This window comes from Mya arenaria, chromosome 17 (assembly GCF_026914265.1).
Source record: "Mya arenaria isolate MELC-2E11 chromosome 17, ASM2691426v1".
Taxonomy (NCBI): domain Eukaryota; kingdom Metazoa; phylum Mollusca; class Bivalvia; order Myida; family Myidae; genus Mya; species Mya arenaria.
The window spans coordinates 37874935-37892888 of NC_069138.1; the positions used below are offsets into that span (position 1 = coordinate 37874935).

Here is a 17954-nt window from a genome sequence, read left to right on the forward strand (position 1 = left end):
TTTCTTTCAGCGTTTATTCATTTACAAACTTTGCAAAACAGTACAATTGACGCAGCATTGGCTATTGGTGATAACGAATAGACGTTTTATCTGGGTCTTGCACAATCTGTAAGCAAAAAGGTCCGCTTTCTTTATACAGATGGTAAGAATTTTGGCTCGGCTCGAATACCCCGAGGCCCGATGTATTTTGCCGATCCCTGGGAGTTCGAGCCAACGGGGTTCGACTGTATTTAAAAGTAAAATTTATGTACATACTGTAGTCAGTAAATTCCCTCATATAGAAACTGTGATTTAAACACATACAACAGTAAGATAAAGCTTATGTCTGTATAAGTGCGGTATGATATATAACTCATTAAACATATATGGTTGACAAACAAGATTATGTATGGCGAGGTATCAATTGAACAATGGACATATCAGATACCATGTTTAAGCAACATTTTCCACTGCCAATCTTTAAGTCTTGAGCCAAGGCATTCTGTAATGAGACTGTCAATCTTGCACCAGTCTGTTCCGCTAAAGTCGGGTTCTTCATCAAGGAATCCCTCTCCGTCTTCGTCTATCCGGTGATCCTGTAAACCGTACACTACTATTATCAAATAAGAATAACATTATAAATTTATGTACTTTTTAGTCATGATGAGTTGAAAGAAAAGAAACCGTTGCACGGTGTTTAATTCTGTCACTTATGTCTCTTAATACAAAGTTCATGAAGTAACCATATTCCATTTATTATGTTACGAGCCAGGCGTAACGAGAAAAACAAAGCCAGCAACAAACTTTACAAAATGTATTATGTTAATGTTAAAATGTTGAAATACATTTTAAATACCTGTTTTACACTTCCAAACAGCTTGAATAATTCCAATCCTGGGTTATGTTCTTTTTCCAATTTTAAAGCCCAAAAAGCTGAATGTTTGAAGCACATATAATTTAAATAGCCCACACAGTAAACTCCCCAAAGAATAATCCAAATGTAAATCTGTATTTTAAAATTTATGAATGTCACAAAAGATAACCAAAGATAACCCTCAAACTCTGCTATACCTTATAAAAATATAGTCAAAGATCTTTCTAGAATAATTTTCTTCTAGAATATACTTAATAAGTAACAAACATTCCAGAAGTATCCACAATGTTCCAGAATGTTCCAAATATAAATACATGTATAATTTGTAAAAATATACATCATTCTAAATACAGTGCAAATGCATAATACATAAATAAGCCGCCTACATGACAATTAATGTATAGAGGATATTTGTTTATTTCAGTGTAAGATCGTATTTTATTTCACGAGTGTCATAGAAAAACATATTTTAACGAGTGGCGCCCCTCATGCAAAATTATAGCTGTCAACTTTTCTATTTTCGGTTTGCTGAGAAATAGTTCTCTGCTATTCATTCTTATAGCTTAGTATTCGCTCGTAATTTAGTACAAAGCTTTTATGAACAGTAAACAATGAAGTTTTATAAGTGCACATATGTTCCAAAAAACAATGAAATACTTTGATTTTAAGTTGGGCATGAATACATAACCAAATTACTTATTTAATGAATGGAAATTTGGAGTGTCAACTGTGTTAGCAAAACAAATGCGGATACTCATTGGATTATAAACATTCTTCTTAGTTTAAAACTGCATATGTTTCATAGTAATTTAATATTCAGTCATCTTACTGTCAGAGACCAGTCTGTTTCGCTTGAAAACAGGTTTGTTTTCCAGATAAAGAGTGAATGCCACGCTAGTTTGTTGACAAATTTTGAGGTGTGGGTGGGGTAAAAAATATCGGATTATCTTTAAAATGTTTTGTGAATTTTCCAGGAAGCTCATTTTACGTACTAAAACGGCAAACAGTTCAAAATTCATTTGAACGATGATATGAAATTGTATTTTTGTTCGAACAGTTGTTTTTGTCTGTAATTTGTTTGGTATGAAAGCAAATATTCGAACATTTACCTTCAAAGATTATGAAAATGTTTGAAAAACGGGATAACGGGTAATAAACGGTAGGTTGTTAATTTCCAAATATATATTTATAAAACATTTCTTTAATTTTTCAACATTTTTTGACAACATTTACAGGTTCAAAGTCCATTGTTCTGTTATGATCAAGGCAAGTAACTACAAAGGAATTTAAAAGTAGTTCTGAAAGTTGATATTTTCACTCCTTATTTTGCAGTGAAAATATCAAATTAAAATTTTCACTGTTGTTATTTCACTGTTTAAACCCCATATTTCATCGTAAAGCATGAAAGAAACTCGATGCTCCACTTTCAAGCAAATCAAGTTATTGACAATTTAAATGATGTTCTTAGTGTCATTCGATAAGAATGTGTTAGTTTAACTGTTTGTGTCATATTTAAAATGAGGTTTCATTTTATTTAATCAAGGAATGTAATATGAGGCTAACGGAAATACTGAAATCTCATTTAAACTTACACGGACGAGGAGAAAAGCAGCACCCACGGTGCAGACGCCGTTGGAAATGAAATCAGGTCGGCCACAAAAGACTCGTACTAGATAATTTTCAGGGTCACAACTTATCAAGAATTCCGGGCGCTGAACAGGGTCATCAAAGTCGCCAGCTGAATCAAGAGAATAAAAGGTTACAAGCGGAAGGGTTCAATATTATGGATTTAGGGTGGTAAAATGAAAAGGGTTTAAGTTTGTGAAAGCAAAACTATGCCACGGTACTGTTTCCGGCGAGTGCACGCGAAGTATGCAATGAAGGGTTATCTGTGTGGAGGATGTGAACAGTTTGCAAGTAACGGTGTTCTGAATGGCAAATAACGGGTAATAAAGGCGAGAAGGATCCAGTTACTGATTGATTGTGGTGAAAGCAAAAAGATACGGGTAATGAAAGCTAAGAGGGTCAAGTAATCAAATACGGGTGGTAAAAACGAAAAGCTTCCAGTAATCAAATGCGGGGGGGGGGGGTAAAAATGAAAAGGTTCCAGTAATCAAATGCGGGTTGTAAAATCGAAAAGCTTCCAGTAATCAAATGCGGGTGGCAAAAACGAAAAGCTTTAAGTAATCAAATGCGGGTTGTAAAATCGAAAAGCTTCCAGTAATCAAATGCGGGTGGCAAAAACGAAAAGCTTTAAGTAATCAAATGCGGATGGTAAAATCGAAAAGCTTCCAGTAATCAAATTCGGGTCATAAAAAAGAAAATCTTCCAGTAATCAAATTCGGGTGGTAAAAACGAAAAGGTTCCAGTAATCAAATGCGGGTGGTGAAAACGAAAAGCTTCCAGTAATCAAATGCGGGTGGCAAAAACAAAAAACTAAGTAATCAAATGCGGGTGGTAAAAACGAAAAGCTTCCAATAATCAAATGCGGGTGTTAAAAACGAAAAGCTTCCAGTAATCAAATTCGGGTGGTGAAAACGAAAAGTTTCCAGTAATCAAATGCGGGTGGTAAAAACAAAAAACTAAGTAATCGAATGCGGGTGGTAAAAACGAAAAGCTTCCAATAATCAAATGCGGGTGTTAAAAACGAAAAGCTTCCAGTAATCAAATTCGGGTGGTGAAAACGAAAAGTTTCCAGTAATCAAATGTGGGTGGTAAAAACAAAAAGCTTCCAGTAATCAAATGCGGTTGTTAAAATCGAAAAGCTTCCAATAATCCATTGCGCGTGGTTTAATCGAAAAGCTTTCAGTAATCAAATGCGGGTGGTAAAATCGAAAAGCTTCCAGTAATCAAATTCGGGTCATAAAAATGAAAATCTTCCAGTAATCAAATTCGGGTGGAAAAACGAAAAGCTTCCAGTAATCCATTGCGGGTGGTTTAATCGAAAAGCTTCCAGTAATCAAATGCAGGTGGTAAAAACGAAAAGCTTTCAGTAATCAAATACGGGTGGTAAAAACAAAAAGCTTCAAGTAATCAAATGCGGTTGGTAAAAACGAAAAGCTTCCAGTAATCAAATGCGGGTGGTTAAAACAAAAAGCTTCCAGTAATCAAATGCGGGTGGAAGCTTTCAGTAATCAAATACGGGTGGTTTTAACGAAAAGCTTCCAGTAATCAAATGCGGGTGGTAAAAACGAAAAGCTTCCAGTAATCAAATGCGGACGGTTTAATCGAAAGGGTTGAAGTAATCAAATGCGGTTGGTTTAAACATAAAGGTTTAAGAAATTGGTTTCGGGTGTTTAAAATGAAAATTTTCAAGTAATCGTTAACGGTGTGTGTAAGCGAAAAGGTTCTATTTATAGATGTCAGATAGTAAAAAGGAAGAGCTCCAAGATTTGTAGTTTGATTGGTAAAGTCAAACGTGCACTTGTTATTGACTTTAAGAGATGCAACTAAAATCATCGAAATCTAGGCGATTCTTCAGTCAGTGTACGTGACATAACGCATGAATCGAGTTATCTCATTGTTGTTGCTATGTTTTACTGTAGTATGCAACTTTTGCGATGCTTAACTTGATACAGGAAATATGTTGTCTAAAAAATACCTCTCCCACTTCCAAGTGGTAGGAAAGCGGCGCCGTTACAGTTCACATTCGGCCATATTTCCTCAAGGTTAAAACATGCATTGGTGATACTTGACCTTAAATAAAAAATAAGTAACTATCCATGGAAAAAAATAATTAAACGTGTTTAAATTGGGCATTTATTTTCATTTGTGTAATTATTTATAAATGTTAGGACAGGTATGAGGTTTTGGCAATACATACTAGTGAAAGTCAATAATAGACTCGTGTTTCGATGATTACGTGTTTCACGTACCGTTCTAAAGCGGTAATTTGATAATATACCGGTTATTCCGATGCATGTGCGGTCTGTTTGTTAGGATTTTATTTATGTATGAATTGTTTATAAGTTTGTGTTTCTGGACATGGTCGATTTGGCACTTGCCTTGTGCCGTTAAGGAGGGTTCATTTTTTTTAATTTCGACTCTTTTGACTACTCAGTGTCCGTATCTGACTGTTATTATCGAAGTGAGAACCTCATCTTAACGGGGTTGCAAATATCTTATATTAATACCCCATTGGATATAGAAAGCTAAACAGTTCCTTGTAAATATATGTCTTAATTTTTATCGTTAGAGAAACATATTGATTTTCTCGAATGATTGGAATACTATTTAGATTGTTTTTTACTTTATCTTATTATTAATACTGCGTATTGTTTGGACTCGAGGGTGTCCGAAACGATGTTGACGTGTCAGATCACTCGTCTGCTCATAATTTGGATTTTTTTAAGGTTTTTAAGACGTAGAAGCCAGTAAGGGTAATAAATTTCTCTCCAACTCTAATACAGCACACGGCAAGCATCCAATTCTACAAGTAAATCATGCTTTTCCCTGCTCAAAATACAATTGTTGTTGTTGTTGTTGTTGTTGTTGTAGTTTCCAAATATGAATGCAGATCGTTGACTGGCGCATACGTCCAAATAATGTAAAGGAAAACAAAAAGAATAAATAACATACCAGTATCCGGTTGTCCTCACCACTCTGCCATCGTCTAAAACACTCCAGAGAAAGTTTGCCCTCTGCGAGAGATTTTTGGCGTCCACTTGCCCTATACGACCGGACGTTATGACTAACGGAGATGTGTAATAGTTGCCGACGACCTGTATGTGATATTATGGAATACTTTTTCAAGATTTATTTTTCCTACACTAGAATATTGTTGCTTATATGAATATTAGAGCTTTTAAATCAATTGAGTTAAATCGTTCGTATAAAGCGATGCATCGTTCAATTACAAAATTGTTTGACAAAAAATATATTTCAAATAGATTTGAGAACAAGTTTACCTTGTCATAGAAATCATCGAGCGAAATAAGGCACCTATCGGGTGGGATCTGGATGAAATCTGCCTCTCCTGGTGCGCCAACAAGAACAGTGACAGAAGCAGAAACCACCAGCACCGTGAAGTAAACGGAGAGTAACCTACAACCAGACACAATGTCGACAATATACGTGTATGGTCAAATTATACAGGTTATGAGAATATAAAATATGCACACTGTTTTTAATGTTAGCGAGTTATCACATTAAGTTTACTTATACTATTAATTTAAGTACACCATGTACACAAGACAATAAAGGTGCGTCTATTCCATTTTTGAATCAGTTTCCAGACTGGCCTTCAAGATCCGTGCCTTATGCGGATAAATGGTACTCATGACTGGGCAATGTTGAGATTAACGGAACCGCTGAACCAGCAGTGTCATAGCTCTCATGAGGTAAAGATAAAACATATCCATCATTGGAAACTTTTTTGAATTCTGATAATGAATAGCGATACGGGATGATAAGCAAACACCTATAGCCATCACAGTAAAAGTTTAGTTATAAATAATTGAGCGAGTTTGTTTTCATAGAAAAATAAACAAACGAAACAGATTCACCCTTTCTAGCACGTTTTTTTACTCCGTCTAGCGATTGAAGTATTACTTTTCCTTTGATAATATGTACACTTAAATCATTGTTATATGTTAAGTTACCATGCCACTCTACCAATAAGCATTCATTTCATCGCGTCATTGGTAATTGTGTTATTTTTTTAGGCCTGTTGACCCCATTCACTTCTAGTAACATTAAAAAGAATATTGCTCGCTGATTTTTGTTTTAACTTTAATCGAACATGAGCTAGCCAATTTATAATATTATAACACTTAGACGTTTGATCGCAATACTGATTTTGGTATATTGTTTATATATTCGTTGTCGCCATATTAAAAACTATATGCTATCAAAATGATAAGGTGCCACAAGGCACACACAATCGACACGACTGTATATAATACCTTAATAACAATTAGACAGTGCATGTATCTTTATCAGATTTCATTAAAACGCTTTTCTAATACCTAAAAGTCAATGTCACAAAATGAGCCTGCTGGTTTAAAACTTGTTTGCCTTGCATTATCCACTTTTCTCTAAAAACAAGATCGCCATTTATGTTATTTAGCGTATAAAACATAACTGATTATTGAAAATAAACAAAATGCTTTTTTATCCCAATATGTTAATTGTTTATGATTATATTTCTGAATTATGATTTACGAATTTTATGAACACACATTAACCACCTTTTTAAGATTAAATTGAAAAAGGAATTTTAGTGTTTCTTCATTAAATATTCGAATGTGAGTTATTTAAAACGAAACTTACATTTCCTGAAAGGATAAAGTAAATATTTTTAAATATATTCCGTTGCAATAATGCCTTAAACTTATGAAGTCACACAATTACCAATAATTAACTTTGCGAAATAACTTTCAAACGTCTCCATTAACATTATGTTTGCACTGTCCCAATAACGAACAATCGCACAATGCGTTTCTTCAATATATAATGCAGATTTTACAAAACGCAAAACATTGCTGTCACATCTTATTAGAGTTGTGAATCAAGGGGCGATCAAAAATACAATTAAAATCTCGTACTTACCTGTTTATTGTTGTTCGATATGTAAAAAATACAGTGAATTTCGGAAGCCATACTATTTTAGTTACAATGGCTTTTTGATAGAAAACTTATTATTTTGCCTTTCAAGATTGCAAAAAAGGAGCAAGTTACATTCTAGTATATAGTGTATATGCACTGTGTTGTTTGTGGACTTTCGTGCTGTTGTTCCATGTTTCTTGTTTGTGATTTTTGTTTTTGTGTTCTATGTCTTTGGCGTTTACCGTGTGCCATTAAACGGGGTTTATGTTTAAACTTTTGGCAAATAAGCTTGTTTCTGTAGTTCTGCACATAAATATTGTGAAACGGATATTTCAGACGAGTCAAATATAGCTTTTTACGCAGATATTAACAATTTTCTCAATATAAAAATAAAAGTTTAACACAAAAAAAGAAAATCAAAAAATACGAGAACGAACAATATAGGACATAGACTATTAATCATATTTAAAAACAGTAATATAATCATACTAAACGGAAGGTTCTCAGCAGATAAAAACGTTGGTGAATACACCTTTAAAAGCTTGTCTGTGATTGACTACTGTATTTCAAGCATTTTGTTGCTAGACAAATTTTCTATCTTTGAAATTAAAGACTCTGACAACTTATTGTCAGATGGCCACTCACTTTTAAGTGTCTCTTTGGCAGTAGGCTCACTTCTAAAAACTAATAGTACGATAAACGAACCTGAGTCAGAGCACAGTCTAAAAACATGCCCTAAATGGCAAACTGATAAAAAGGAGATGTTTTGTAACAAAATTAATCAAGAACACTTGGCTGTTCTTATGCAAATGGTAGAATCAATGATTTTTTTCAAACAGGAAAAGACGAATTAAATGTAGTAGTTGACGAAATCACTAGCTTATTCATTAATAGTTCTAAAAAAGTGTTTACAAAATCCAAAACCCACTATAACGTCAATAATAATAATAATAATAATAATAATAATAATAATAATAATAAACCTTGGTTTGGTCCAGAATGTCATAAAACAAGATGTACATATAATTTGGCTAAATCGAAATATAAAGGAAGCCGGTCTTTGCGCAATAAACTTTCCTTAACAAATGCTAGTCACGCTTATAAAAGTACGATGAATAAATTTATAAGTAAGCATAAAGAAATAACAGCGCGTAAACTTTGTAATTTAAAAACCCACAAACCCAAAGAGTACTGGTCGTATCTTAACAGAGTGAATATAAAAACTCGCAGTGCTCAACCCCCCTTATCAGATATGTATAACCATTTCAAAAATCTGAATGATAGTAGCCATCAAGAAGTTTTCGAGTTGCCTCCCTTAGACCGCACAATAACTAATGACATACTAAATCGGCCGTTCTCCCGTTGTGAAATTGAAAAATGTATTTATAATTTGAATAACGGAAAATGTCCGTCTCAATTTGATTGCATCCTTAACGAACACATCAAAGCTACGTGCTCATCACTTATGCCAATTTATGTAAAATTATTTAATATTATCTTGGAGACCGGTCATATACCCGAAGTTTGGACAGCTGGTATTATTTGGCCTATTTATAAAAATAAAGGAAGTCTATACTAGAAGAAAATCAAGATGGTTTTAGAGCAAAATATGCAACGACTGATCATATTTTTGTTTTGCATAAACTTATAGATCTACTACGGGCTAGAAAGAAAAAAATATACTGCTGTTATGTCGATTTTTCCTCTGCATTTCACAATATTAACAGAGTTTATTTGTGGAGAAAACTTTTCCAGTATGGCATATCAGGCAAATTCATACGTACAATATACAATTTGTACAGCGATATCAAATCCTGTGTTTCCGGTGATAATAACATACTATCACCATTCTTTGAAAGTAAAAAGGGGGTCCGACAAGGAGAAAATTTGTCACCGGTAATGTTCGCAATTTTTCTGAATGATTTGGCATCCTAACTTCTTAATCTGAACAATACAGGAGTCGAAATAAGTGTACGCAACGAACAAAACTTGGTTACCTATCTAAAAGTACTCGCCCTCCTTTACGCTGACGATACAGCGCTACTTAGCGAAACTGAAACAGATTTGCAAAAAATGATTGATGATTTTGATAATTATCGCAGTACATTTGATTTAAAGGTCAATATCGATAAAACAAAAGGTAGTTGTTTTTGCACGAATAGGCCGACTCGCTATAATTTCAAAATAGGAGAAAATATAATAGAAACGGTTACTAAATATAAATACTTAGGAGTACTCTCTTAAGTTTTCTTAACGCAAAAAAAACATTTAGTTGAACAGGCCAAAAAGGCAATGCACTTACTATATAAACGTATTTACAATCTACATTTACCGACAGACTTACAATTACAATTATTTGACCATACAATATTGCCAATACTATTATACTCTGCTGAAGTATGGGGCTATGAAAACCTAAATATTATTGAGCAAGTTCATCTTAGTTTTCTCGGAAAAATAACAAAAATAAAATGAGCACGCCTGCTTATATGCTGTATGGTGAAACTGGACGATACCCATTAGAAATTACCATAAAATGTAAAATGATAAAATTCTGGATATCCATTCTTCGAGGTAAACAAACTAAATTAACACATATTTGCTATAAGTCTATGCAATATGATAATTCCAGATCTTTTAAATGGACAGATCAAATCAAATCAATTTTAGATAATACTGGGTTTTCCAATGTATGGTTAGAACAATCTACAAACATAAGCCCTAATTTACATAAATGTGTTAAGTTTAAACAAGATTGGCACTCTGTAAATGTAACACTTATAAAGGCAAAAACTACTCACTGTTCAAGGAAACCCTCGAATTAGAAAAATACTTTTTAAATATTGCTCCTAATTTGAAACTATTTATGAGTAAATTCCGTATGGCGAACCACAAATTCACGATAGAAATAGGAAGGTATAATAATGTTGACTACGCAGAAAGATACTGTCATATTTGTAGGTCAGATCTTGGTGATGAATACCACTACTTACTAGTTTGCCCATCATTTTCAAATGTCAGAAGAAAATACCTACCAACCTATTATTTCAATAGGCCAAATACAATTAAATACAAGGAACTGTTAACTTGCACAAATGTGAAACTATTCACAAGAGTAGCCTTATTTGTGAAACATTTAATACGCAACGAATGTCACCCTGTGTAATTTCTCCAGTTTTTGTTAAATTGAATTAATTATACTGAGTTCCCCAATACACTTTGTAATTTATTTAAACGATATGCTTGTTCAAGGTACAGCCTTTGAAATCTGCACTATATTGAATACCCCTTTTATCTCTAATATTTTGTAAATATATTTTAAATAACTGTCTCCCTTTCCATGATTAAGACACATATTTCATACATGTACGACCATAAAAAATACAAAACCATTTTATTTCCGCCACTCGAGACAAAGTCATCCTTCTTCGTATTAGTATAATTAAGCTTTTATTGACACTGCTGACTAATCTTATTTACTGAGCTTGTTTCTATAGTTTTTCACATAAGTATTTGTATCAATAATTAGCAAGTTATATCCATTCAAATGATATCAATGTTATTTGGAAGCATCAGGCATATACACAAAACAAAATTTCTGACTGAATTAAAACCGTAATTGTGGGGCGAATAAAAAAAGAAAACTACTTGACAATCACAGCAGCCGATATTTTTTTAAAGGCCCTGGATGTGTTGTCTAACAGACAAGAGTTACAATGTCACTTGACAAACCCAATAAATATTATAATATAGGTATTTGAGTTTCAACAAGCCTATTGTTCAGTGCGTCTTTAAGATATGTTGATATGCGGATTTAATCACAACGTAGTTATTAACGTTATACATTGTAGCTGTTTGATTTTAAAACGCATATATCATACAACTTGCAGATATCATTTACAAATGCATAATCATGTGATTGCGTCATGTTTTGCAGAAGGCGTAGTTATAACATCTTGTTATTTCTTTTGTTCAAGGCTCCAAGGACCGCAACAATTTATTTGAGGAATGTTTCAAAATGAATTTAATATTTTTAAAACGTTTCTGAGAAGGATCGCTCGTGATATGTAATTTTAGACAGTTTATGGCAAGAAGACCACCAGGCTACATAATAATTATCTTTCATGGCCAAAAATGAAAGAAAGGTTCATCTCCTCGGGGGAGGGTTGTGTGTTTTGCGGAAACGAGGTTTACCTGCGCAAGGTTTGAAATGACCCTATCTCACACTCTTGGCAATGTTAGATATTTTTTTCTCCGACCACAGTATATATAAAAAATATGGTGAAAATGTTTGTTAATTTATGTTTTACATACGGGCACTTTTTTACCCGTGGGCAAATATATATAAGAATTTCCAGCAAGGACAACTATTTGGATCTTCTTAACTTGGTTGAGAGAAAGCGTCTAGTATTTTAATATTTTTTTACATACAGGTACATTTCATCTTTGCCCATATGCAAGAATATTAGTATCTATCATGGCCGAGAGTGTAAGATAGGTTCATTCCGACCCGAGCGTAGGGTGTGTTGCGGAAACGAGGTTTACCGAGTTTCCGCAAAACAACCTGCGCGAGGGTCGGGATGAACCTATCTTACACGAGCGGCTATGGTAGATGCTTTTTCTCCCACCTCAGTTAAACAAAATTTTGTAAAAATGTATTTTTTGCTGGAACTCTTTTGTGCTTAGTGAAAATAATTGCGTATGGATATGCGATAATTCGTGGTTGTCATGGATATGCGCGCAGTGATTCAGATTATGTTAAAAGTCAAAACGGTCTTTAAATAGTTCTAAGGAGAGTGAAGCATTATTTCTTGAAAGGTGCGTGAAAACTGTTTTATGGTGACATTTCAAGCGAGAAATAATTAATTAGCGTTTTAATATTACCACAAGACAAGGTTTTCATGATGCTACAGACGACAGTCTTCAACAAGGGAGGTAATTACAATATCGTGACCATTAAAAAGGAGTTCCATACGGGCATTTATCTTCGCCCGTGGGCAAGATAAGAATTTCTAGCATGGTTAAATTATTGGATCTACTTATCTGAGGTGGGTGAAAAGAATTTCTAGCATGGTTAAATTATTGGCTCTACTTATATGAAGTGGGAGAAAAGGATTTCCAGCCTTGCAAATATATGGACCTACCTATCTGGGTTGAGAAAAAGCGTCTACTCATGGTGAACATTTGTGTTATGTTGAGATCCCCTATGCATGGCCAAGTTACAGCACTCAAAGCAAACAAATAAGGGATTATGACCATTGACCGTTGAATGTGACCTTGACTTTTGACCTACAGCCGTCTTCTTATGGTGAATATTTGTGCCATATTATTTTAAAATCCCTAAATGCATGGTAAGTTACATTACTGAAAAAAAAACAAATTAAAGGGATTATGATCAATGCGATGATTTTCTATAATAGATCATACTTATTCTAATTTGATTAAAAATGTAACATTGATACAAACACATTTCTGAAAGTTAATAAAAACATAATGCACAAGTAAATTGTAACCACGACCCCCCCCCCCCCCCCCTCCGGGGGTATACCGGGGATAGCCAGGGAAATTGGCCGTGTTTTTACCTTCCAGTAGGCCCCGCAGTGCCGGATGAATGCGGTGGTTTTGTCTTCGCAAAAATATAGCGAGGAATGGGCCTTACCTAGGGTCCCTGGGTTGCGGGGGCATTTAGCGGGGATTTTACCAGCTGTTTATCTCCGCAGGGCGGCGATTTTACCCAGGGTTGGCTTGACCGAAAGTCAAAGTCCCCGCTATTCCTCGGACCTGGGGGGGGGCGTGGTTACAATTGACGAGTGCATAACGATACGATATGTTAAAAACAATCATAGTTGAGCAAGTGTTACTGTTACTCATTCAGGGCGGGTTATAAAATCGTTTTTATAATAAACATGAAGCTGAATGATAGTAATGGACTTGCTGCTCACTTTTCCAAATCTTTTGTTGCCTACAGCTTATTCAGGAAAAAAAAGAGTTATGTATGCATGGGAAACTGAATCGATGTGAAATAACAAATAAGATTTGTCTGGGTAAAATGCAGTGCATTTTGATATTTTTCACCGTTTTTTGTCCAAAAAAAGTAATTGTGTTGGGTAAACTTACCCTAAATACAGTGCCATTTTATATTTCATGTTCCATGACAAAGTTATAGTTGAAAAAGACTTACTTTTTGTAAAATTGACGTTCGTCATTTTATATATGAAGCAGTCATTATAAACTTATGGATAAAATGCAGTGACTGTTTCCCTTGTGAATGCGCGTAGAAGCAGTCGCAATTTTTCAGCTCTCGGACTTTTGAACAATTACTCAAGTAAGTGATTAAAAAAATAAATTTTTATACCTACGTTTCTATATTGTAATGGACTAGCAGATGTGCGTAAAGTATACTAAATATGATAGATTAGAGTTTACGAGTTATTTGAAAAACTTTATTTTTTTATTTTGGCGGGATTTATACATCTTGGTGCAATATTGGTGATTCGTGAACACTTGTCAACCTGCGAACATTATGTCGGATATAACTGTGGGTAGTAGTTGGAACGACCAATTAGCGGTCCTAACGGTAACGGATTAATTTCTGGGTCAGATGGCGGATAGTGATAATGACGGTCAGGGATCAACGAGATCAACGAGCAGTGCATCATCGTCACATGACGTATCCATTGATTGGTCACATGACAGGTTTCCTGATGGTTGTCTTAGCCACAGCGATAAAACAATCTTTACAGGAGACATGGACTTCCGGGCTGTGAAGGAATACCGGGCTCTTGTAAAGTTGTACCGCGAACTTCCAAGCGACATGTGTGTTCAACAAATATAACGTGAGTACGCTGCGTGTGAAAGGGATCTTAAGGGACTGATGCGTCAATATTTTGATCACTTTTTTGAAGCGGACGGCAGTGGACTTTCCCTATGGTCAGGACGCGGGACTTGGTAACCCGCAACGGCGAACCAGTTTCTGCGCGACTTGCACAAGATGTTTACCACATCATCGACCTAACGGAGTGTGGTGATCTCAGCGTTATGAAGGACATGATAAGCCGGGTAAAACACGGAAGGCATCCGTAGCATGCAAGCTTTATACGGGTTTGACTGATCAGCCTGAAGAAAGTGCTATTGTTAGAAAAAGGTAACTTTACTTAAAAACACTGTCGCATCGCTTCAGGCTGGTTTCTTCTTAATAAAGCTTTACAGAACATAGAAGCAGAAATAATTGAGTTAAGTAATACTATAGCAAAATTCACGGGCTCGTCTGTTGCGCTCACTGACTAGCGCTCTGGTATGCCGTGTAACGGAATTCGAAGATAGAGTGAGGCGCATGGAATGTTTTCTCGATAAAGATCACCTTGTAACTGTTTCTCACCTGGCACTGGATTGTGATAATGTGCTACTCTGCGATAGAAACGATGCAGTGCATAATAATGATAATTTCGACGACGGTGTTCCAGGACACCCTACGGAGGCTAAAGAAGATGTCACTACAGACGTTGACATGGGGCCTATATCACATTGGCAACACGACTATGACGTCATGGAGAAAGAGTCAGGGAACCAAGTTTCCGTGATTACTAGTGTTAAGGATATTGAGTGGGATGGCTGTTCGTAGGAAGCACCACACTGAACGGTACTGTGTTCTTGGTTTAAACAATAAGGTAAACACAGAACTTTTGGCAACTGTGGTTTCAAAGATATGTCTGTATGTTAAACGGTGTTTCCTTTACGTTAAACAAACCTGGGGAGGAGTTCCAAAAACTTTGTCTGGCGGCCTATGTCAACTCGAGACGAGTACTTTCGGACCAAGCTCTGTGACATGTAAACCTTGACGGGCGTTCATGGTTATTATACTTCGGGCGGTCATGGTTATTATACTTCAGGAATCCAGCAACAAGATGCGCATGCACGGTGGCTCGGACAGGATGTTCCACCTAGGTTTCGTGCGAAGAGTTGCGAACTGCAGACCGGGACGATAGATGCAGCGACGGCCGGAAGGAGAGATCACGGGACAATCGCTTCAATGTTCTACGATCGTAAGCCGTAGATAAACTGTGCATTCATGATAATGTATTTTTCAAAAAAGTGTGCTCATTTATGTTTCCGACAAATTCAAAGAGAAAATAATCTCAACTCTTAACATACAGCAGAGTGGATTTCAACAACAACAACTTGGCTGTTTGATGACGTCGTTTGCTCTCCGTGAAATCCTACAATTTCCCCGAGAATACTCGTCACCTGTATATTTGTGTTTTTCTTGACAGTCGACAGGCGTTTGACCGGGTGTGGCATGACGGATTATTTTATAAACTCCTGATCTCAAAGTCGATAACCAAATACCTAACAGCAAATGTATTGATAAAACACGTTAGTGGCCCTGCGAAATATGCATATTTGCGTCAATGGTAAGGTGCGCTATCAAGGCATTCAGTCGGCAGAACTTCCGGTACCGCAAGGGACCCGCCGGTAACGGATTATGCATAAACGGTATGAAGATGAGTTCCCCTACAGAAGCAGATGATATGCTTTTGATCTCCTGTTCAACAACAGGGATGGACTATATGGTAAGAATATGATGCGAATACTCCAAGAAATGGCGATTCCTTTACAATCCCAAAAAGTGTGCTGATTTGCCTTTAACATTCCAAAAGCGGTAAAACATCAACCATTTCTTCTCGGACAGACCATTTTAGCCGAATTAAATAACTACTCATTTAGGTGTAGACTGCAATGAGACAATGTCTTGTAAGGAGTGGCTGCATACTGCAGGTTTGAAACTCCGTGGGATATATATTAGTATTATTTACAGTGGGATACATGCGGACATGATGAGTGCCAAAAGCCTTATACGGCTGTGAAATGTGGAGTGTTTATTCTAAGAACGATATCCATAAACTAGAAACTATCCACCGATTTTGAGTCAAACAAATGCAACATTTTCGCAAAAACATGTCTACGAATTTCGCGCTTTGTATGTTAGACATGACACCAGTTGAAACAACTATTGAGTATCGAAAACTCCTATTTCTAGGCCAACTGTGCTTATTGCTATGTAATTATCTATTATCTAGCGAAACAGATATTCGTACACAGACTTCTACGTTTCATGAACAGTGATAAACAGATGACTGAATTTCTACCGGACATATATAAGTTACTCCAAAAATACCATTCAGAGAAATGTTATGATGCGCGCAAAATCAATAAATTTATGATAACATGACGAATTCTTCTAGTGGCGAGGCTCTGCAAAACATCATTAAGGTAAATCTTATCAAAATATGCATTAACTTGATGAAACTCAATAATAAAACAAATAATAATAAACTAATAGGTTAATAAGTATTTCAATGATTAGGGACCCAACTCTATCTACAAACGAAGTAATACAATTCAGAGTACCTAATGCAAAGACTTTCAAGTATACGAAACCAAACGGTGGGTGTCAACGAAATAGAAAATCTGTGAGATTCTAACTTTAAAATGTTTATGCGTGCAAGAATATAAACTTAATATTTCTGACCACCGCAATAATAGGACATATTCTTTTCACAAGAATTGATATAACTAGAATAAAATAAAATAAAAAAGAACCATTTTGTTTTTATCCTGACATTGGGATGTCATTTGTTTTCATTTTATTAGAAAATTTACACTTTTTAGGTTTATTCGTACAAACTTTACATGTATTTAACATAATTGTTTTAAACACATATACTGTGTCAAGTTTAAGTTCTTATTTGTGTATGCAATAGGGTACTGCAAGTCCACATCCGTGTGTTACATGATAAGGCGTTGCCTTCCTTATACTGATATTGCGATCAGAACACATATATTAATATGATATCATATTGTGTACATTATTACAATTGTGCATACATTACGCAAGGAACATACAAAATACGTTATACAAAGTAAACTACGAATTTTTCATGCATTAATATCGAAAATCGCTTATTTATAGACATAGATCAAATGTTCTATCAATGTTTCAGTGAAATATAAATAGATATCATGTCGTTGCAATTAAAATATATAACAACTTCGGGATAAAAAGCAATTTATTAATTTCGATTTTCGAAAAAACAGATCTCATAATATTGCAATTGATTAGAAATATTTTGTTTCTATTATGGCATGCATAACTATTTCGAAGTAAGAAACGCAAACAATATACTCATTTGATTGACACGCATTGTTTAGTTTGCTTATTTTATGGGAAACGCTCAAGTGGAACAATGTCCGCCTCTCAGATGAGAGTCGTAGTTTCCATCCCGACCATGGGTATTGGTTTTTGGCCAGGAACTGGATTCGAAAGCGATGCACATCAGCTGTCTTAACTAGCCTGTGTTACCTGCCCTTACCATTTCATTATCTTGTCGTGCAGAGTACGCTGGGAACCAGACAACTGTCTTAACAACAAACAGCAATAAATCGGTTTTGATTATACTATTAACTAAAAGGGTTGTTCTGAGAGCACGTATAACTTCATAAAGGTTATCATTTAGCCTGAAAGCGCTCAATGCTCTTAATTAAATGCTAAAACTAG

General features: G+C 35.3%; 1 protein-coding gene across 2 annotated transcripts; it reads right to left on the minus strand.

Moving 5' to 3' along the window:
* LOC128222702 (uncharacterized) lies at positions 1-7259 on the minus strand. Of its 2 annotated transcripts, none has more exons than XM_052931796.1 (7): positions 7124-7259; positions 5761-5896; positions 5432-5574; positions 4455-4549; positions 2524-2591; positions 428-575; positions 1-106 (listed from the first exon to the last, which is right to left on the minus strand). In XM_052931796.1, coding segments are annotated over exons 1-7 (612 nt in total). In that variant the 5' UTR covers positions 7126-7259; the 3' UTR covers positions 1-86. The 2 variants fall into 2 exon arrangements, with proteins under 2 accessions (XP_052787756.1, XP_052787755.1); XM_052931795.1 differs by having other exon boundaries at positions 2446-2591.
* Between the last annotated feature and the right edge of the window lie 10695 nt (positions 7260-17954).

Bases quoted from the DNA above. Each gene is read 5' to 3' on its own strand.
- LOC128222702 (XM_052931795.1), bottom strand. The intron at 4,550-5,431 runs GTATGTTATTTA...TTTTTATTTAAG, and splicing joins GTGAGGACAACCGGATACTG to GTCAAGTATCACCAATGCAT. The intron at 576-2,445 runs GTAAGTTTAAAT...TACGGTTTACAG, and splicing joins CTGCTTTTCTCCTCGTCCGT to GATCACCGGATAGACGAAGA.